The 22,048-nt window shown below is 40.6% G+C and overlaps 2 protein-coding genes across 2 annotated transcripts; both read left to right on the top strand.

Annotated features, from left to right (window-relative positions):
- The first annotated feature begins 3,404 nt into the window (after nucleotides 1-3,404).
- LOC139445123 (uncharacterized) lies at nucleotides 3,405-8,933 on the top strand. The gene is made up of 5 exons (XM_071226223.1): nucleotides 3,405-3,503; nucleotides 3,880-3,948; nucleotides 5,129-5,261; nucleotides 5,992-6,137; nucleotides 6,772-8,933. The coding sequence occupies exons 1-5, from the start codon at nucleotides 3,431-3,433 to the stop codon at nucleotides 7,056-7,058; spliced, it is 708 nt and encodes a 235-aa protein (XP_071082324.1). The 5' UTR covers nucleotides 3,405-3,430; the 3' UTR covers nucleotides 7,059-8,933.
- A 7,135-nt stretch (nucleotides 8,934-16,068) lies between these two features.
- On the top strand, nucleotides 16,069-21,614 carry LOC139445147 (uncharacterized). Its single transcript, XM_071226249.1, has 5 exons — nucleotides 16,069-16,161; nucleotides 16,545-16,613; nucleotides 17,893-18,022; nucleotides 18,972-19,114; nucleotides 19,817-21,614. The coding sequence occupies exons 1-5, from the start codon at nucleotides 16,092-16,094 to the stop codon at nucleotides 20,092-20,094; spliced, it is 690 nt and encodes a 229-aa protein (XP_071082350.1). The 5' UTR covers nucleotides 16,069-16,091; the 3' UTR covers nucleotides 20,095-21,614.
- Nucleotides 21,615-22,048: the final 434 nt, after the last annotated feature.

The following is a 22,048-nucleotide window of genomic DNA, read 5'->3' as shown; positions in this document are numbered from 1 at the left end:
GTCACCAACTAGAGGTCAATAAAGAACAAAGGATCTTGCAGTCACCAACAAGAGGTCAATAAAGAACAAAGGATCATGCAGTCACAAACTAGAGGTCAATACAGAACAAAGGATCACGCAGTCACCAACTAGATGTCAATAAATAACAAAGGATCATGCAGTCACCAACTAGAGGTCAATAAAGCATAGAAGGATCACGCAGTCACCAACTAGAGGTCAATAAAGAATAGAAGGACCATGCAGTCACAAACTAGAGGTCAATAGAGAACAAAGGATCACGCAGTCACCAACTAGAGGTCAATACAGAACAAAGGATCATGCAGTCACAAACTAGAGGTCAATAAAGAATAGAAGGACCATGCAGTCACAAACTAGAGGTCAATACAGAACAAAGGATCATGCAGTCACAAACTAGATGTCAATAAATAACAAAGGATCATGCAGTTACCAACTAGAGGTCAATACAGAACAAAGGATCACGCAGTCACCAACTAGATGTCAATAAAGAACAAAGGATCATGCAGTCACCAACTAGAGGTCAATACAGAACAAAGGATCACGCAGTCACAAACTAGATGTCAATAAATAACAAAGGATCATGCAGTCACCAACTAGAGGTCAATACAGAACAAAGGATCATGCAGTCACAAACTAGATGTCAATAAAGAACAAAGGATCATGCAGTCACAAACTAGAGGTCAATAAATAACAAAGGATCATGCAGTCACAAACTAGATGTCAATAAATAACAAAGGATCATGCAGTCACCAACTAGAGGTCAATACAGAACAAAGGATCACGCAGTCACAAACTAGATGTCAATAAAGAACAAAGGATCATGCAGTCACCAACTAGAGGTCAATAAATAACAAAGGATCATGCAGTCACCAACTAGAGGTCAATAAAGAATAGAAGGATCACGCAGTCACAAACAAGAGGTCAATAAAGAACAAAGGATCTTGCAGTCACAAACTAGAGGTCAATAAAGAATAGAAGGACCATGCAGTCACAAACTAGAGGTCAATAGAGAACAAAGGATCACGCAGTCACAAACTAGATGTCAATAAAGAACAAAGGATCATGCAGTCACCAACTAGAGGTCAATAAAGAATAGAAGGACCATGCAGTCACAAACTAGAGGTCAATAGAGAACAAAGGATCACGCAGTCACCAACTAGAGGTCAATACAGAACAAAGGATCATGCAGTCACCAACTAGAGGTCAATACAGAACAAAGGATCATGCAGTCACCAACTAGAGGTCAATACAGGACAAAGGATCACGCAGTCACAAACTAGATGTCAATAAATAACAAAGGATCATGCAGTCACCAACTAGAGGTCAATAAAGAATAGAAGGATCACGCAGTCAGAAAATAGACGTCAATAAAGAACAAAGGATCATGCAGTCACAAAGTAGAGGTCAATAAAGAAAAGAATGATCTCGCAGTCACAAACTAGAGATCAATAAAGAACAGAAGAATCTTGGTTAGCATGGACTCCCGTTATCTGGCGTGTCATCAACCAAGTTACCCACCCTGAATCTCTACGTATGCATTAAGCGGCCTCCCACGATCAGCAAAGGAATGAGATCCATAAGGCTGGATAGAGTTATTCCCCTTATACCACTCACCCATCGCCAACAAAACATGGGAAGACAGACGAAACTTGGCTTCCATGCACAAACGTGTGTGTGCTTGCGTGCGTGCGTGCGTGCGTGCGTGCGTGCATGTATCTGTGTGTGCCCGTACGGATTAATGCCGGGTTTATAATGTATGTTACACCACCGATATACCATGCCGCACTTTAACATTGATAACTCGCCAGGAATGGGAACATAGCGCCAGGAATGGGAACAAGTATAAGTTTTAACTTTTGGTATGACGTGGCTGCAGATCGAACCACCGACCTTCCGTTCTCTGGGCAGACACTCTATCGTAGAGGTATTTCTTCACATTATTCCCGAAAGTTTTCGTTACCTCATTACTGGTATATCATTGCAAGATAAACTCAATATACAACAAATGCTGGGTTTTTTAATGTTTTATCTAACTTTGAAATAAACACTCAACACACGTTTTGGCCTTGATCACAACAATGAAATAAACACTAAATACAAAGTCACCAAGCCATCAACAGAATCGCAGAATCTTGATCTTTGAATTGATGTTGAAATGTTACAAATCGGGTCTAATTAAAAAATAGGGCAATTCCGGTAAAGTAGTCAGTCAATTTCAATGTCAATGTCAATGTCCTTGTGGAAGTGGAGGAGTGCCAGAGAGCTCATTTTCGCATTGGTCATTGTTGACCTGAGTTATGTCTTGATCAGCCTCATTGTGCTGAACGAACGTTCTGTGCGGCAGTTTACGAATCGGATGTCGATTTCGTTACGTGATTTTGATTTGACTATGCATAGACTCGTTAGCCCAGCCAAACATAACTGCATAATTTCAGCCTAGTTCGGCAAGGTGAAAATTGGACGTATACTCAGGTAACTCCCTTGCCTCGGGAAGATGTATCTGTATAGCCTGTCTGAAGACTAGCCCCAACAGATTGTTTGTTCATGATAAATTTTCAAAGTATATTGAATGAAACGTATGTATCATTGACTATTTTGATTAAAGTATTTACTTTAACTACATGGAGTTGTTTGTTAAGTCACAATGAAAGTCATATTTCAACAGGGACATTATGAAAGGTTTTATTTACAATTCTTACAAAATCGCATCAGTTCCATCCTGTTCTGAGTCAGCGATGTCACTTAAGGCGGGCGGCTTGTAGCACAGAGAACTTGTAAAACCCTTATGTGAATTGAGTTTAACTCCGATTTTATAAGTATCAAGTTTACATTTATCAGGAAGTGTCTTCTTAATGTGGACGGAGAATCCTAGACTAACATCTAGTCTCTAGAATGAACATATTTTACAGAATTTATTTTATTAAGTTATAGTTTTAAAATATAATAAAAAGGAGCCAAGAGACTTTCTTCCTTTTCAAATACTGCAGTAATCTAGACTAGCCAAACATTATAGACTTACATGGGCTGTATTGTATATATTTTTTCAGGGTCTGTATGACAGAATGGGAGAACCAGAAAGGATTAATTAAGGACTTAGACCAAGGCCGTAGTTAACTCTTTTTTGACACGGGGGGACAAATAAGATTATGGAAGCCTCGGTGGCTGAGTGGGTTAGATCGCTGACTTTGTGTACTGGCGATTAGCTGCCTCACTCTGGCAGTGTGGGTTCCAATCCCGGATGGGACTCAACCACCAATGTACTAGAATCTGTACTTTTCTGAGAAAGTGTTATCCCAAATGTAACATTTCATAGTTATAGTTCAGTTGAAAATCATTTGAACCTTTTGTCGCATATTTCACGGGGAACTATTACCCGAGGCACCGCCTCAGTTACACGATAATCGACAAGCGGATGTGTATGGACTATCTACGCAGTCCATCGACTGTCCCTGTTGTATCCCTGCTGCTTGTACACTATGTAGCAGGTAGGTCGCTGTTTCACCGATATCTGTTCCTGGTGTATCGTAAACATCCAGATTTTACTGAGCTACTACAGACTCAAAAGTATGAAATGACCCGCCTGGGACAGCGAGTATTTGACCTATTTTTCAAACCGTGTTCTGTGTCAGGAGGAGGAGGTGACTATATATAGAACTAAAATAACAAGGATTATGTCAAACCATGTGCCAGTGGTGTAATTATATTCTTAATGCCTTTCTTTTCATGTTGATCATGACTACATATAGCCATGTTTAGGAAACGGTGCAAGAGTAATATTGAACCCTGTGCTATATTATCCCATATACATAGATGTATGTACTTTTGTGAAACACTGAAATGTACCTCAGCGTTTTTTTATAGAGAGCCATGGTGGCGCGGCGTGTGACAGCCCCTATATAAACAACGGGAGGCCAGTTCATATACCAGAGGGTACGTATACTGTACCGTAGTGTGTCAGTGTTAAGTCCACAATACCACTTGTATCACACACAGCCTATAATACCTATATTATCACAGCTCGGCAGGGACGGTCGCTGCATCCTAACAGCTTTATCAACAAAATTCTGATGGAAGACCGCATGATTATTTAGGCTGTGGGTATTAACCATTACCTAAATGTTAAGGAATCACAGTTTGTCATTTTTTGCTGTTATTAACTATTGTCTACCTAACTTCTCAACCTAATAATAATAATAATAATAATAATAATAATAATAATAATAATAATCTGTACGACCACTGCATCGAGTTTATGTACACAGTGTGTTGAAAACTTCAACAACCCAGAGTTCTTCGCTTGGATGAAGTCGGCTGGCCTGAAAAGTGAAACAGAAGGCTTTCTGTTTGCTGCTCAGGACCAGTCACTTCCCACTCGAAACCGTCAATGTGTGATTTTTCATCAAAATGTAAATATGAAATATAGAATATGCAATGACTGTAATGAGACTGTCCAACACATTGTCATTGGATGCCCTGCTTTGGCACAAACACAGTATCTAAGCGACGTGATGGCGTGGTTCGATCATATTTTTCAGTCTTCGCCATGCTTGTAGCCAACGTCTATAACAAATCTATTGTTTTTAGTATAGCCGACTGTTTACCGAATTTGACTTCACATGCCTAGAAACGTAAATAATAATAATAATAATAATAATAATAATAATAATTGCCTTTATATAGCGCAGCATTCACTTTGCATAAGTGCTCTTATAACCTGTTCAGAACGATTACAAACGTAGCTTAGGCAGATACGAAACGGTTTTGGTTAAAAGTCCGACTTCGTTACAGCTGTGATGGGCTATTCACCGGGCTAATTACGTTTCTAGCAAACCTAGAAAGATACAAAACTGTTCGTTGAATTCTATTTCGAAATTTCCCAATTTCCTTATGTAAATTTTGTTTGGATATTTAACGCCGTACTGAGTAATATGATGGCGACACGCAATCGTTCAAGTCACAGAACCTGCAACCTCGACTCTTTAAGTCGCAACTTACGACTAGCATAGGTTACTCTGGACCGCTTCAAACAAGTAATCCCCATAAGAACCCAGATTAGCCTGTAAGACGAAACATCTACTGCTACCAGTACCCGTCAGTGACTGTCTTTCAGAGACGTATGCCAAGTACTGCTGCAAGGCGGATAAATACAGCTCAGGCTGGACCTCAACCTCCCGGTTCGACTGTGCCGCGGAAGGAGGATGTTGCGGGGACGTCGACAAGCAGTACTGCTGTGATCGAGACAAGTGAGTGCCCAGTCTGTTACTTCCAAACAATACCTTACTGCAGGGAGATCAACAACCCCTCCCTTGGAGGCCCCTTTGAGTATACTTGTTTATTTTTGTATCTCGAAAAATGCTTTTACAAGCAGTTCCGATTGTGAACAGAGGCTGCGTCATTATAATGTGACAACTTTAAAGACTCTTTCGTTTCTGAGCGCCATGGCATCTATACCTATAACGGAGTCACATTGAGGGAATATTCGTGTTCCGTATGGGTTTTCAAGGAAGTAATGAAATGAAGCCGAATCGTTTTAGAAAACTGGAATTCTTTTATGTAATGGACACTTTACTTCTGAGTCCCTGTTACAGATAAGACCTGACACCTAGGGTAGTGCCTGGCCCAAGTAAGAATAGATAGGCAGAAAACACAGGCAAGGTTGTTACATGTGCCATCGTGTTTTTAGTAATAAACAGAGTACATGTAGACAGATCGAAATTTACCTTTATGAATATATTGCAAAGTTTTGAATGCATTTGAAATCTATTAATAAATACCTTTTTCTGACTTATTTTCTGTTTTTTGTTAGTTTCCCAACGTCTGTACAATGTGTGAAGCCCATTCTCGTCCACCTCGCCGTAACTGGGCGGAAATATTGCCAGAAGCGTCGTAAAATCATACTTACCAACTCATTACAGATATATTATTACGAAAGTATATTCTTGTAATATGCTTCTTGTCCTCTTTGTTTTTCAGATTTGCTCTTCAGCTGGGTTTAGGCTTGGCAGCAGGTGCCTTGGTGTTACTGGCTTTTATCGCTGTCCTCGTGTACTGCTGTGTGAAGTGTGTCCTCAGTAGCACAGGACAGGAGATCTACTGCTACAAGTGTTGCAGATGCAGAGGTTAGAGTTACCCCCCTTTATTACTCACACACTCTCTCTCTCTCTTCCATAAGCCACGTATAATTAATACCATGAGTGAGTGTTGTTTTACGCCGCTTTTAGCAATATTCCAGCAATATCACTGCGGGTAACACCAGAAATGGGCTTCACACACTGTACCCATGTCGGGAATCACAGTATCATGCAACTGCTCATTTAATTGGGATCGGCTCCTGTTGTTGAATTATGTATGCACTGAACTCACAGATGCACAAAGACACAGACACACGTTCAACTCACGGGATTCCGGGTTAGAGTAGGTCACAAGCAACCACTGTTTGTTGTACAAGGCGACTTAATGGATCGGGTGGTTGAGGCCCGGTGACTTGCTTGATTGGGCCTCAGCTTACCCTGACGGCGTGGATCGTGTCACAATATCAATATTTACAGGACGCTGAAATATTGTTGAGTGCGGCGTTACACATCAAACAAACAAAACAAACACTGGCTCAAGTTAAACCACGGACCTACAAATGTGGGTCCATGGTTAAACACAGGGTTATGATGATATTAATGACATTTTGATGTGAATAACGGATTCTATGCTAAATGCATTACAATCTTAAAATGTGATACGAGTGTCGTTTGGTTCCAGTTAGAGACAAAGGGTCAAACGAATATTGGATCAATCTCAACAGAAGCAGGGCGCTGGCCGGGGCCACTTCACAAGATGCGTACATGGTCCGACCACGATCCAGTATACCCTCCAGCCATGAACTGGACGCCGAGCCAGGGCCTATCACACCAATGGCCCCAACAGCGCCCCCTACATATGTTCCAGATGTTGCCCTAGATGCTTCACCGCCGGCCTACTCGGACGTTATAAGAAATCCGCACATATTTCCTCGGACCGATGCTGCCGACGCCACAACGTCTGTATGAATGGTCAGATATTCTTTTACAGACAAACACGACGTAATTGCGGTCAAGTGCCTCCCGCACATTGCTTCCGCTTGTCATGCCGAAGACCCAGGTTCGATTCCCCACATGGGTACTATGTGTGAAGCCCATTTCTGGTGTCCCCCGCCGTGATATTGCTGGAATATTGCTACAAGCGGCGTAAAACAACACTCACTCACTGACTCACATATATCCCACATGGTGTGTTTCCTCCGAAACTGAGATGCAGGAATCTTGTTAATGATACTATATGTGACACCAAAATCATTTATGGCTCACAAATGTATTCAATAACACAAGCATGTCCCGTTATAAAACGAAATTAACGTATCGTGTGGTTTGGAAGTACGCTTTCCTGTATCCGGAGTGTCGACCTGATTTCAACTTTGTGTGAAAGTCATCACATCCCAAGTTCGAATAGACTCATTAGTTTACATCGTGAAACCTTTTTTTCAGAAAGAAATGCATTTCTCACTTTTCTCACTGATGTACTTGATGTTATAAAATATGTTGATTTCGAATTTCAAGAAGAAACAGGTATGTTAGTTTTATCTTTTCGGGCCTGTTTGTGGGAAAATATCAGAAAAATTCGTCCCATATCTCTAGGAGGTGAGGTAAGGTTTAGCGTCGCGTGCAAGATTATTGCACTTGGTGCATGCACGTGTGTGTGTGTGTGTGTGTGTGTGTATGTGTGTGTGTGTGTGTGTGTGTGTGGCTGGCTGCTTGGACTAGTCCGGACTTATGCCGATTGTATTTATAGAGTTAGCTAAACCATGCGGCAGTTTAACTTGAATTGACCTATCAAACGTCGAGATGAAGAAAAAGAAGATGGGACTTGCCACCGCCAGTTTTAAAGGACTCGATGACGTCCTCTCCATCAAACAAATTTTTGAGTCAGTTTTCAATGTTTAATTTCTGGCAAGCTTTATCCTAACCAATGGGACTGGTCCCCATGCTGTTGATATCGCCAATCCAACATTGCTACTGGTTTGTAACTCGCATTCTCATTGGTCAGTTAGATTGAGTAGCTTAGCAAATCAACTTGGTGAATGAAAATCAAGGGCAGGTAATTTGAGATCGCGAGAACCACACGGAATGGAGCCAGGGTCGAGTGTAGGTTTACCGAAAGGCGAGCCCTGGAGATATAGAAGATGTATTTCCCATATGCCCTACCATAGCTTGAATCATACCGAGGTTTTTATCGATTTGTTTTGTGAGCACGAGATGCATGGTTTTTTTATCCATCGCGAGAGGCAAAGTTATTCAAAGTTATCTACATTCGATAATACTAATATTGCTATTGCCACGTATGTAGGCCCCAGGCCAGTACTATGTGCTAGTGCTCATTAACAATGCCATCCATACCATTCCTTTATACACCGTATGTAATTTCTAAATGGCAAATAATGTAACACATAACGTATTTGTTTATCATCTGTTATATATGAATGTTTACCCCTTTGCCCAACTTTTTTTTGTACGATTGTGAAGGAGATTAATTCCTAAAGTACTGTCGGAAATGTTAGAAAACTGCTTTTCTGGCTTCATTTAAAAAATACGAGTCATAGGACTATAAAAAGAGCATATATCAAAATAACGCGAATTGCCCTAATCTAGCCTTTCCTAACTGACACTGTGATTACCCTTAAAATGTACTTTTACAGGTAAAATGATGATAAACTTAGAAAATATTCGTGTGTTGTCATGCATGTATGAAATGGCCTATAACCTGAGGTAATTACCTTACACCTGTCCCCGGGTGATGACCTCACACCTTCCCGTGCATTCTCCCAGGTGCAAATGTCACCGAGTTGGGGGTGGTCTCAAAATATTGCTCTTATTGTACTTAATTGACATGCGTGGATGAGGGAGCAATTTAGGATATGTACTGCATTATATTTGCTTGGAAACACGATGGAGTAGTTAAGAGCTATGAAACTGGATGAGTATTCTACAGATGGTTTCTTGAGATAGCATTCATCTCCGCTGATGGCGTATATGAATCTGTACTTTTGAATGTTGTATTATGTCTTGCCACGAACCCTGTACATTTAGCCAAGATAGACACAACAGGGTTGAGCTCACAATGTCCGACTGCCGTACGTAAGACAACGTAACCGTGTTGTGCCGCCATCACATATGTCTTGTACTTTACTGGATTCTTATTCAGCCGAATTTTCTCCATGGGTTGAACTTTCGTTTCATATGGTCTGAAGTCGACCAATGTCATATATTCCTGTATGGTCTCCTTTAGACTACTCATGGTTTGGGCGACATTACCTGATTCCCGGACGTTATATTAACTGGCGTTAACCATGACAATCACACTGATGTTGTTTAAAATGGGCAACAGCTGAAGTTCCAACCAGTCTATGAACACATCACCTCCTATAATTTCCTTATGAAAATCACCAGTAATAAGCCCCATATCATGTGTTGCAGCGTGCAAAACAATGACACGATTACCTTTACCTGTTGATACGTCTAGTGGTTAAAGCGTTCGCTCGTCACCCGAAGACCCGGGTTCGATTCCCCACATGGGTAGATTGTGTGAAACCCACTTGTCGGAGAAAATAGATGTCTTTGAATATTAATTGATCTTCAAGTTTATTCATTTACACAAACTCTGTTGAGCTATATTCCCCTTTAGGAGAATGCTTATCGAATACATATGAAGTGTGTATGTTGGTTTTGTATAAACCTCTACATTTCACATGATCTGAATACAATTTCGATATAATATTGATTGTCACATACTAATGTATTACATAATTTTAGTGATTTATCAAAGATACAAACCTCTCTTTAAGCGAGAACAAATACTGTTCACTGTAGTCGGCCTCTTGCTGGCTTCATCATGATGATCTTCAGGGTGTTATCAAGTCCATTGGATGAGATAGCTTCTATAGGGCCGAGTGAACTTTCATTATACCAGTCTCTGGATTGTCTGGTCCAGACGCGATGATTTAGAGACCATCGTCATGTAGCTGGTATATTGCTGATTGCGGCGTAAAATATCGAACATAACAACATAACATGGTGTCCACTGTGTGTGTGACTGGATTCAACCTGGGTTAACCAGTGTAAAGCAATGGTATATTAGGGCAATAACCGAAATAAAAAGTATTAAATGCAATCTTAGATTTAATGGTGGTTGCCAGGAGAGGGAGAAACACAACAACACACACATGAGAAGGTAACAAGTGTTTCATTTCTACGCCAAGCTGTCATTGTTTCTTATCTAATGAATGTATAAAAAGACAAGAAACTTCTAAATAACACGAAGAACATCAAATGACATGCTTTACAGTAGAACACGGATAGAGCGAACAAACGGATACAACGAACTGTTACAATATCCCCGACTTATCTCCTATATGTTATCATATCAAATTTACGTACATAACGAACTCTACAGCGAACTAACGGATATAGCCTACTGACATCTGATCACCCACAAGGCCCATCTACCACTAATAAGTGACGTGTATAGCGTACTGATATCTTATCACCCACAAGGCCCATCTACCACTAATAAGTGACGTATATAGCGTACTGATATCTGATCACCCACAAGGCCCATCTACCACTAATAAGTGACGTGTATAGCGTACTGATATCTGATCACCCAAAAGGCCCATCTACCTCTAATAAGTGACGTGTATAGCGTACTGATATCTGATCACCCACAAGGCCCATCTACCACTAATAAGTGACGTGTATAGCCTACTGACATCTGATCACCCATAAGGCTCATCTACCACTAATAAGTGACGTGTATAGCGTACTGATATCTGATCACCCATAAGGCCCATCTACCACTAATAAGTGACGTGTATAGCGTACTGATATCTGATCACCCACAAGGCTCATCTACCACTAATAAGTGACGTGTATAGCCTACTGACATCTGATCACCCATAAGGCCCATCTACCACTAATAAGTGACGTGTATAGCGTACTGATATCTGATCACCCACAAGGCTCATCTACCACTAATAAGTGACGTGTATAGCGTACTGATATCTGATCACCCACAAGGCCCATCTACCACTAATAAGTGACGTGTATAGCGTACTGATATCTGATCACCCACAAGGCTCATCTACCACTAATAAGTGACGTATATAGCGTACTGATATCTGATCACCCACAAGGCCCATCTACCACTAATAAGTGACGTGTAAAGCGAACTGAGAAATCTCACTCAGTGTCAAGTGTCACTATCCTTTCCAAAGATTTATTACATCTAATCATAATCTACCGATAGAAACTGGCCGCTGGGAGGACCTACCACGATGTGACAGAACTTGCAATCTTTGTAAATCTTTTTCTATTGCTGATGAATTTCATTACATATTTTACTGTAAAACTCTCTGTGAAGCAAAAAAAAATGTACTTACCATCTCTCATAACAAAATATCCATGTATACCAGACTTTGTTAAATTATTTACAACCAAAGGCGTAAAGAAATTATTAATCTGTCAAAATACCTCTCGAAGGTATTATCTCTTACAAGAACAGTAGAATTTTAACTCCGGCCATCTTGTATAATATCTTGTATTTATTTATTCTGTATTTCATCATTGTGTATTTTCATTTGTCTTTGGATACTGTATATGCTCTTGTACCACCAAACGTGGTTTTTGAGAATAAATGAACTTGAACTTGACAATTGGCTGTACGCAATCAGTGGCGAATCAACACAATTGCGGCGAATCAACAAAATCACTGGTGGCGATTCAACCTTGTTAAACTTGCATTATGATAATCTTACCTGTCCATGTAATTTGGACCAATCTTGTATTTCTTCTAAAGTATTAATATCAACAAACGAAAGGTAAATCTCCCTTACGCATTTCAGAATACGCATATACTATCAATACCTAGTTAATTATATTTTTTTAATCAATCAATGAAACTAATTTTCTTTAACGAGGACGTCACTTGGAGGCTGTTAACCAGAGTACCCCACCCAACGTGTTCAGTGGGTATGGGCAAGTATGACGTACATTCTACCATGACATCGAAGAATGCTTGATTGTCCCTTTTCCTTCTTAAACCTCTTGTGAAAACAATTTCACACCAAAAACGTGCTTAAAAAATGGCTGCCGATCACCCATTAAAACTTGATACCGCATTTCCTCTTTTAGACGCTGGGTCTTTTTTTAATTTTTTTTGTGTTTTATTTTAACGTCCTTAGGCCGTAACTCTGACTGCTTTGACGATGAGATGACAACGCTTAACGAAGACATATCTTTGCGGCGTTAAACAACACACAAACAAACAAACAAAATGCATAGAAACGGTAACGTTTATGAAACTCTTATGGGAGTAACAGGTAAATTCTCATTGAAACAAACGATAATGAAAGTCTAACGAAACATTATCAAAGTGTGTTTAAAAAAACTTTATTCATGACAATATCTTGATTACAAGCCTTTTTGTGATTGATATGTCCTGCCATCTCCGTCAACCACCGTTAGGATTTGTCAGGAGGGGATTTGAATGTCCATCAGAAAGCACTCCTCCTTTCCAAAAGCCACCAAAACTCACAAAGAAATGTTTCTGTTTGTGTTTGTTTAGTCAATATTTGTTACTACCTGTGACCCCTTTTCGTAATGTTCTAAGATAGCGGATCTTAGTAACCATATGTCATTATGCGGTGCAAGAAAGCATAGTATTCAAAGTGATCTTGCCGTCACGGTAGAATGGAGATAAACTTACACATGTACTGTGTTTTGTAGTCTGTCTTACAGACCCTGATACATTTAAATCAACTACAGCCCATGCAAGTCTATAATGTTTGGCAAGTCTAGATTACTGCAGTATCTGAAAATGAAGAGAATCACTGGGCTCCCTTTTTATTAGATTTTTATTTTCTGTATGATATGTTCATTTCAGAGACTATATGTTAGTCTATGTGTTTTGAAATTTGATGTAGTCCCACCGTAGAGTAGATACCTTTGTTTATACATTTGAAACCTCGCGCTAAAGTGATTGGTTCCAAATTAAAATAAGAGGTACCTACTCTACAGAGGGGCTACATCAACTTCTTTCGAAGTATGTTTATCTCCTAATTAGTTGAAATGAGCTTACATTGGTCAACCAAGGTTAACTAGGGTTATACCTTAGTCAACGCAGGTTCGGGGGCACGGGTAGCCCAGTCGTCTAAGGCGCCGCGATTTGCTGTGCAGGAGTTGCAACCCTTGGACACGCCAGAAACCTATGATTGTGGGTTCGAATCCCGGTTCGCCCCGATTATGTTTCTAGGTTTGTCAGCACGATGCCCGTGCTCGTGGGTTCCACCGAAGTGGTAAACGACTGAGACCTGCATCACTTCGGGCTTTCCTCCCACACGCTGACACGCCGTGATATAACTGGAATACAGTGTGCATTTATAATGCGCCAGATTCCATTCACCAAGTGGATGCTTATAGCGCTACACTATTATTACCCCAGTCAATGGATCTGTGAGCACTCGATTTTCATTCTCAGCTCCCTGGGGAGTATACAACGTGATGGTTTATTGTTAAGGTGAATAGGCGTTGGCGTTTTACACTGTTTAGTTAAAATGAAATAAAAAGTATACATGTGGTATACATCGGCCCAAGCTCGATTATTTACAGACCGCCATCATATAGCCGGAATATTTCTATAGTGCGGCGTGTCAATTCTTCTTGGTGACAGTTATAAATACAATAGTTTCCCAATGAACTAATCATTTACGTACACGAACTAAATATATTTTTGGAAGTAATCCCTAACACCATTTACTCCCAATTTAACCTAGTGCGTTAACCCTAGCCGGCGAAGAAATGGGTTACACCAATTTATAGCTTATCAAAGTAATGTAACACTTGGTAAAACATTTTGTACTGGGAATATACAACGGTTTGCACGGCTGGTCATTAGTGCTGTCATATTTGTAGTTGTGTTTGTTGATAGTTGTATTACGCGTGAAGCTGCTAGTCATTTGTTCCCCATCGCTTGATCCAGAGAAGAAACCCAGGACTGATGATAGTATTATTCCAGTCTTGGTGCAAGATACCAAATGTGATGTTGCACAGCCTGTGGTACTTGGTGAAACATTTAAACTTTTGATCGATTGGTTTGTTGTTTTACGCCGCACTCAGAAATATTCCAGCTATATGACGGCGGTCTGTAAATAATCGAGTCTGGACCAGACAATCCAGTGATTTATAATTTATTATCATGAGCATCGATCCAAACAAATGGATGTAGTTCCTGTGGCAGATAGCTGTGAGCACGTTCAGTATTTGGTGATGTCTCTTCTCAGTATCTGACAGAAAAAAAAAAATAATTGAAAGATACCTTTCAATGACAAAAAATATGCTTATTCCAATTTTAAAATTCAGATCATAAAACCATAATTTACCAATTGAAACCGGCCGTTGGAATAGTTTAAAGAAAGAGGATCGTGCATGTAAACTGTGAAACTCTCCTTCAGTTGCAGACGAATTTCATTATCTGTTAAGATGCCAGGCTCTGTCAAAACATAGGGGCGGTCGGGTAGCCTAGTGGTTAAAGCGTTCGCCCTCACGCCGAAGACCCGGGTTCGATTCCCGACATGGGTACAATGTGTGAAGCCCATTTCTGGTGTCCCCCGCCGTGATATTGCTGGAATACTGCTAAAAGCGGCGTAAAACCATACTCACTCACTCACTCACTGTCAAAACATAGATGTGTATACTTACCAACTGCTTACCAGAATAAATGGTCTAATTTGTAAACATTTAAGAGGTTATTGTCCAGTCAAAACACTAGAGATCTTAAGAACCTATCGAGATTTATTGATGAAATATTTAAAGCAGTCAGAAAACAGAAAAGATATAACATATCCATGCATGACATACTGTCATCTTGACACATATTAATACTTTATGTTTACATGCTTGCACTTTTGTACTCTTTGGAGAGAATAAACAGTTCTGTTCTGTTCTGTTCAAATCAGTTGGGGACCGCCTCCGTGGTCTAGAGGAAGAGCGTCCGCCCGGAGAGCGCGTAAGGTCCGGGGTTCGATCCCCGGCCACGTCATACCACTTCGATGGATCGGCCGCTGGGATTTTATTGAAAACAAATAAATTGTTCCCGGGAATTCCTTTAAAATAATTACGATGAATATTGCAGAAATGGTACGATATATATTGCAGTGATAACGTGGAATTTTATAGTTTAAAAACTAAAGTAAATTATAATTTATTTAAAAAAAACAAAAAAACAATGAAACAGTTTCTTAGTTTATGTATGATGCTCTGTTTGCTTGCAATATGTATACACATGTAGTGCCATCACTGACCCGGGGTAGAATAGGTCTTAGCAACCCAGGCTTGCCGTAAAAAAACCGACTATGCTTTTCGGAAGAGGCGACTAACGGGATCAGATGGTCAGGCTCGCTGACTTGAGGTATGTCATCAATCCCAATTGCGTGGATCAAAGTTCATGATGTCAATCACTGCATTGTCCGGTCCAGACTTGATGATTTACAGACCGCTGTCATATAGCGGGAATGTTGCTGAGTTCGGCGTTAAGCAACAAACAAACCATTGCTAATTGAGGTCCATAGAATACCTAGAAAGCACATAAAGAATGGAGGGAATCAGCTGCTTTAGTCGTCAAACATAATGTCAGTTGTACATAAGTTTTAAAACTTATGTCGTCTATAGACCATCATAACGATTTATCCATATCTCGTTCTTATATTTGTGTGGACAAGATATCCCTTTTGACTCAAAGCGCATCGAGCGTTAATTCATTATTCTGGTAATTAAAACAAGAACATGAGTGTACAATACAAAAAAAACAAGATTCAATTAGTAATAGGATAAATCGACAATGACGCGCTTTGTTAAGTGTTCTCAGCTGTTGCCCCCAGACTAACCCAGAAAGGAAATGACCCATCCCTTGACCTATGTGTCTTATATTTCACGGGAAGCTATTACCCGAGGCACCGCTTCAGTAAACATAATAGTCCAACTTTCAAACGGAAGTGTATGGAATATCTACTCAGTTCACCGTTCACTTTTCCCGTTGTATCTCTGCTGGTTGTACACTTTGTAGCAGGTAAGCCATTGTTTCACCGTTAGTGGTTACTGTTCTCGTGAACATAATGTTGCTATAGAGCTACTTCAGTTTAAAAGGTTTATAATGTCATACCTGGGACAGCGGGTATTTGACCTATTTTTCAAACCGATTCAGTAGAATGTGTATAGATGTAGCGTTTAGACCTGCCCCATGTGTCATATCGTGTGTCAATGGTGTGTAATTATGTTTTCAATGTCAATATATACGATTGTTATACTATGCCTGATTATTATTGTATACCTGCTGAGTAATTATACAGTCACTGTGTTATGAACACGGTGTTTGAATAATATTGTTCCCTATGATATATTATCCTATCAACTTTTGTGGGACACTCCAATGTAACTCAGCGTTATTTATAGAGAGCCATGGTGGCGCGGCGTGTGACAGCCCCTATATAAACAACGGGAGGCCAGTTCATATACCAGCAGGTACGTATACTGTACCGTAGTGTGTCAGTGTTAGGTCGACAATACCACTTGTATTACACACAGCCTAGTACCTATTATCACACCCACCAAGGTAAAATAGCTTCGTCACTACATACTATATGAAAACAACAAAAATCTAGGGAAGACACGGCCGAAAGTTTGAACTTCATAATTTACCTGTTAAGAAACACAGTCTCCGTCACTTATCATATGATATGCTACTGGGTACAGGTCATTATATTAACTTCATGGTGGGGCAATATATTATTATTTTATTATTTTTTTATTATTTTTTATTATTTACGGATAAAAAATAAAAAATGCAGCAAAGAGGGTTTGGATGACCCTGGCACAGTCAGGCTTGTTAGGCTCGTCATCAGCTCAGGGCTCTTACCCCCTCTACACGCCGCCCAGACAGCGAATTATTTACAGACCGCAGTCATGTAGCTGTAATATTGCTGAGTGCGGCGTTAAACAATAAACCAACCGACCAGCCAACCAACCAACCATTACAACCCCAGTCAATGGAGTAATTTACATTTAGATACATTCTCAACTCCCTAGGCAGTGTACAACAAAAGCTACCTCTGAGGCCCCTGCAGGTTTTCATTCACATCACTGTATTATGTAACCAGGCACACATTCGCCACACAGTTTATACACTTTGATTCAGTGTGGGTCAGTACTGAAGCCCCAGATGACTTCACGGTTCTCAGTATTATTATTATATCTGTTTACAGTCAAGTAGGATGAGAACAAACTTCATGTATGTCAGGAGTTCGGAGTTCACAAGACCAATAATGTAAATTACCAGTCGAGAAATAGGAAGCGATTTCGATAAAACCGTCTGTTCACTAAATTCGACTTCGTTATAGCAGTAGTTTGATATTGTCGGGTCTGGACCAGACAAACCAGTGATCGATAGTATGAGGTTACGAAAACACACACATGCTTAAGTTTGTTTGTTTATGTTTAACGCCGCACTCAGCAATATTCCAGCTATATGAAACGGGCAAATAAATAATCGAGTCTGGTCCAGACATTCCAATGACATCATGAGCATCGATCTACGCAATTGTGATACGATGACATGCATCAACCAAGTCAGTTTGCCTGACCACCATTCCGTTACAATCGTTCAAGTCACCGAACCTGAAAACTCGCAACTTACGATAGGTTACTCTGGACCGGTTCAAACACGTAAACCCCATTATGATTTGCCTGCATATTAAGACGAAACACCCACTGCTACCAGTACCCGTCAGTGACTGTGTTTCAGAGGAGTATGCCAAGTACTGCTGCAAGGCGAATAAATACAGCACTTGGACCTCAACCTCCCGGTTCGACTGTGCCGCGGAAGGAGGATGCTGCGGGGACGCCGACAAGCAGTACTGCTGTGATCGAGACAAGTGAGTGCCCAGTCTGTTCTTATACAATAACTTACTGCAGAAAGACAACCCCCCCCCCCCCCCCACACACACACACACACCTCCCCCATTGCTTCATGAGATCATCAACAGGTGAATTTTCCTTATCAGCCAACCAGCGTCGAGGCTTCTAAATTCCCGGTTCGAGTAAGCCAAGCATTCAAACGTGCATGTCTGATTTCTGTATTCCGAAAAAGACGAGCAGTTCCGAATGGGACAATGACGAGCAGTTCCGAATGGGACAAATAGAGGCCGCGCCATTATATTGTTGATAATTTATTCATTCGATGACATATACTCCTTAAAGCGTAACACCGAAAGAATATATGTGTTCTATGAGGGTTTCAGATTGTCAATGAAGACGTTGGTAGATCCTGGAGCAGAAAATGATATAATTTTAATCAATGTTAGTAAACACTCGGACTGTGGGGACTGAAATTTATGCATGAATATTGTCTTAGGTCTCAGTCAAGCTGCATCGCGGCGTCTGCAAATATTCAAACCTTGAAAAGGCAAGCAAGAGGTTGACAGAGTGAGTGTGGAGCTTTTAACAGTATTCCAGTTATATCCGGGCGTGTTAGCTTAATGAGGGAGGAAAGCCCGAAGTGATGCAGGTCTCAGACGTTTACCACTTCGGTGAAACCCACGAGCACGGGTATGGTGCTGACAAACCTAGAAACATAATTGCAGCGAACTGGGATTCGAACCCACAATCATAGGTTTCTGGCGTGCCCATTACTGCCCAAGGGACGAAACTCTGCACAGCAAATCGCGGCGCCTCAGACGACTGGTTAACCCGTGCCCCCAGGTAGACAGAATATTGCCAGGGGCGGCGTCAAGTCATACTTACCCACTCATAACATAAGAAAATGAACGTGTGTGATGAACGTAAGACGGGGATATTAATGCTTCTTGTTCTCTTATATTTCAGAGTTGCTCTTCAGCTGGGCTTAGGCATAACAGCGGGTGTCCTTGTGATTTTGGCTATCATCGCTGTCAGTGTGTTCTGCTGTGTGAAGTCGTTCTACACTGAGCTTGGCAAGGAGATCTACTGCCATTCCTGCAGATGCAAAAGTTAGAGTTACCTCCCTTTATTAACTTCACGCGCAACGCACACTCCATGGCAGTCAGTCAACGTCCGCTGACGTTCTTCAAATCTATAAGGCTACTACTGATTGAAGCGATAGGATTTTATTATTTTGTCGATGATCCACCTAAACTTGCATTTTTGGATCATTTAGTTCATTTGTGGGTAGGGGGCGGTCGGGTAGTCTAGTGGTTAAAGCGCTCGCTCGTCACGCCGAAGACCTTTGATTCCCGACGTGGGTACAATGTGTGAAGCCCATTTCTGGTGTCCCCCGCCGTGATATTGCTGGAATATTGCTAAAAGCGGCGTAAATCCATACTCACTCACTCACTCACATTGGTGGGTAGACTCAGTTTATTTCGTTACCTACATAATATTTATAGGGTTGAGGTGAACCGAGTGATGAAAATCGAATACTACAGCAGTGATCGGTTCCTGTTACAGTAAACTACGGTTATAACGAACTCAAAGGGACTACTACTTTTAGTTCGTTATAACCGTAGTTCGTTATAAGTACATATACAGCATGACTACAGCAAGCAGTCGGGACCAAAAAGTAAGTTCGTTATATCCGTTAGTTCGTTATAAGCGTGATCGTTATAACCATAGTTTACTGTATAAAGTTAGGCGTGTATGCCACACAGTATATCTTCTTTTCGAAATCGTAAAGCTGTGTCGTTTGGTTGCAGCTCGAAACAAGCAGTCAAGCCAATCATGGAACGACTTCACCTACCCTTTGGACAATACCGGGAGTGCGTCCAGGATCGGCAGAACCAGTGCCAGTATTTCCTCCACCCGTGAACACGACACCAGGCCTATATCTACAATATATTTGACCCCAACAGCACCCCCTAAATATGTTCCAGAGGTGGAGCCAGATGCCCCACCACCGTCGTACTCAGAGGTTATAAGAAATCCGCACGTATTCCCGAGGACGGAAAAAGGCGACGCCACGTCGTGTGTATGAGCGTTTAGAGCCCTTTCGTATATTTTTTAGAGACTCACTATGCCTGGGTTGTCTTACCATGCATGGTTGGTTTCTCCATGGCTCAGTGTAATCCTTGTCGTCATGGGCCCGCATAATCTGTTTGAGAGAGACGATCAATGGGCATAATTAATTGGGAGAGCGAATGATAGTATACCTGGGTTTTCTAATTTACCTGTTTGTTTTTTTAAAAATAAAATTGACGATGCAGGTTGATACCACATGAGCACAGGGGGCCAGGGTGGTCATAGATGTCGTCATAGTCCGTGTGCTCTCTGTGATAGTTCCTCTTCCATCCGTATCAGCGCTTGCAGACACCACCCAAGACTTCGGTCGGCCAAACAGTGCTGAAAATAACAAATGGGGATCTTTAACTTTTCCATGAACTTTCATTTAATTAAATAAAAACCGATTTCTAAGAAGTGTCAAGAAAATTGCTAATGGGTTTATTTTCATGAGGATTTAAAATTCTTGGGGCGGGGAGGGAATTTTTGCGAAATCAACGTGTATTTTTCCTGTCACTGCTTCAAAACATATACTTTTTGCTCTAAAGGCCAAACAATTTAATAATTTTTCACAACATTGTTTAGGACATGCAGCATGATCAGCGATCGTTGTATGTTAAACCTGAGACAAAATTATTCTTTATTGCCTTAGCATTGCTAGGATCAAACTGACTTGTTGATTTGTTTTGTAATCACGAGATACATAGAGGTTATCACGCGAGTGTGTTTGGGGATGGTAAATATCCTGTAATAGGAATCAACATTGTATTTAGCGAGCCTTGGCTTGAATAAAAAAACAAGCAATATTATGAGCAACAATCTTAATTACACTTGTGTGTCACGTCTGTTTAGATACTACCTAAAATTATAACAAGTCATCGTTTAGTCCAAAGGTTCTTTACCTCAGTAATGAGGGGTTACATGCGTGTGTACATACGCCAGTCATGTGCTCTGGTGACTGGTACATGTACCTGCCAAAATATAGATTACTTAAAAGTTGGAATTACATTGGAAATAGGTCTAATATGTTGAAGCGGAATATGATTGGATAACGTTCTACAGATATCGTCATCATCCTCAATAACGTTACTTGAACCATATGGAAAACCAAATAAACCTAAGACATATCGTATTTTTTCACATTGATGTTCGTGTTATGTTATCCCCTTTAATGAAAAAAATGTTTTGTATGAGTGAGTGAATGTGAAGGATAGTAATCCGTTACGCGTTGTGAACAAGTTTGCAGCTATTCAAGTGAAGGCAGTTATAGGAATATGTGGTTTGGTACATATAAAGAGGGTTAAGAACAGGAAGCAATAACACTTTTGCAAAGAAAACCGTTGTCACGTCGTCTCAAAGATTTGTTAAATCATTCGTTTCACATGACAAGATTCGCAAAAATGATTACTGTTTTTTCGGATTAATCTATATTCCCTTTAAGGAAAATGTTTAACGAATGCATATGAAGTCTTTTTATTTATATGAACCTCTACATTCCACCTGATTTGAATAAATTTTCGATATAATATTGATTGACTCATAGTTATGTTTTTCGTATTTTCAGTGATTATCAATGATAAAAACCTCCCTTCAAGTGAGCCCATGCTTTGTTCACTGTGGTTCATCTTCAGGGTGTTATCAAGTCTACTGGAAGAGATAGGGCTTCTGCTGGGACGGAGGAATGTTCATAACGTCAGTCTCTGGATTGTCTGGTCCAGATGCGATTATTTACAGACCTCCGCCATATAGCTGGAATGTTGCTGAGTGCGGCATAAGACAACAAACAAACCAACCAACCAACAACCATGACACCGATCCTGTATTTACTCTGCCTATGACCTAAACATAGTTACCTCGAAAATTCCGGGGTAGAACAGGTCCTCAGCAACCCATGCTTGCCGTAAAAGGTGACTATGCTTGTCATGGGGAAC

Source organism: Haliotis cracherodii, unplaced genomic scaffold (genome assembly GCF_022045235.1).
Source record: "Haliotis cracherodii isolate W230 unplaced genomic scaffold, xgHalCrac1.p SCAF_6, whole genome shotgun sequence".
In the NCBI taxonomy this organism is placed as follows: domain Eukaryota; kingdom Metazoa; phylum Mollusca; class Gastropoda; order Lepetellida; family Haliotidae; genus Haliotis; species Haliotis cracherodii.
Note: the sequence above shows the minus strand (reverse complement) of the source record. Positions and strands in the feature narration are given on the sequence as shown.

Coding starts and splice junctions, on each gene's coding strand:
- LOC139445123 (XM_071226223.1), top strand. CDS start 3,431: ATGTGTATGGACTATCTACGCAGTCCATCGACTGTCCCTGTTGTATCC. Junction 5,262..5,991: donor TACTGCTGTGATCGAGACAA/GTGAGTGCCCAG, acceptor TTTGTTTTTCAG/ATTTGCTCTTCAGCTGGGTT. Junction 6,138..6,771: donor CAAGTGTTGCAGATGCAGAG/GTTAGAGTTACC, acceptor GTTTGGTTCCAG/TTAGAGACAAAGGGTCAAAC.
- LOC139445147 (XM_071226249.1), top strand. CDS start 16,092: ATGGAATATCTACTCAGTTCACCGTTCACTTTTCCCGTTGTATCTCTG. Junction 16,614..17,892: donor GCCAGTTCATATACCAGCAG/GTACGTATACTG, acceptor ACTGTGTTTCAG/AGGAGTATGCCAAGTACTGC. Junction 19,115..19,816: donor CCATTCCTGCAGATGCAAAA/GTTAGAGTTACC, acceptor GTTTGGTTGCAG/CTCGAAACAAGCAGTCAAGC.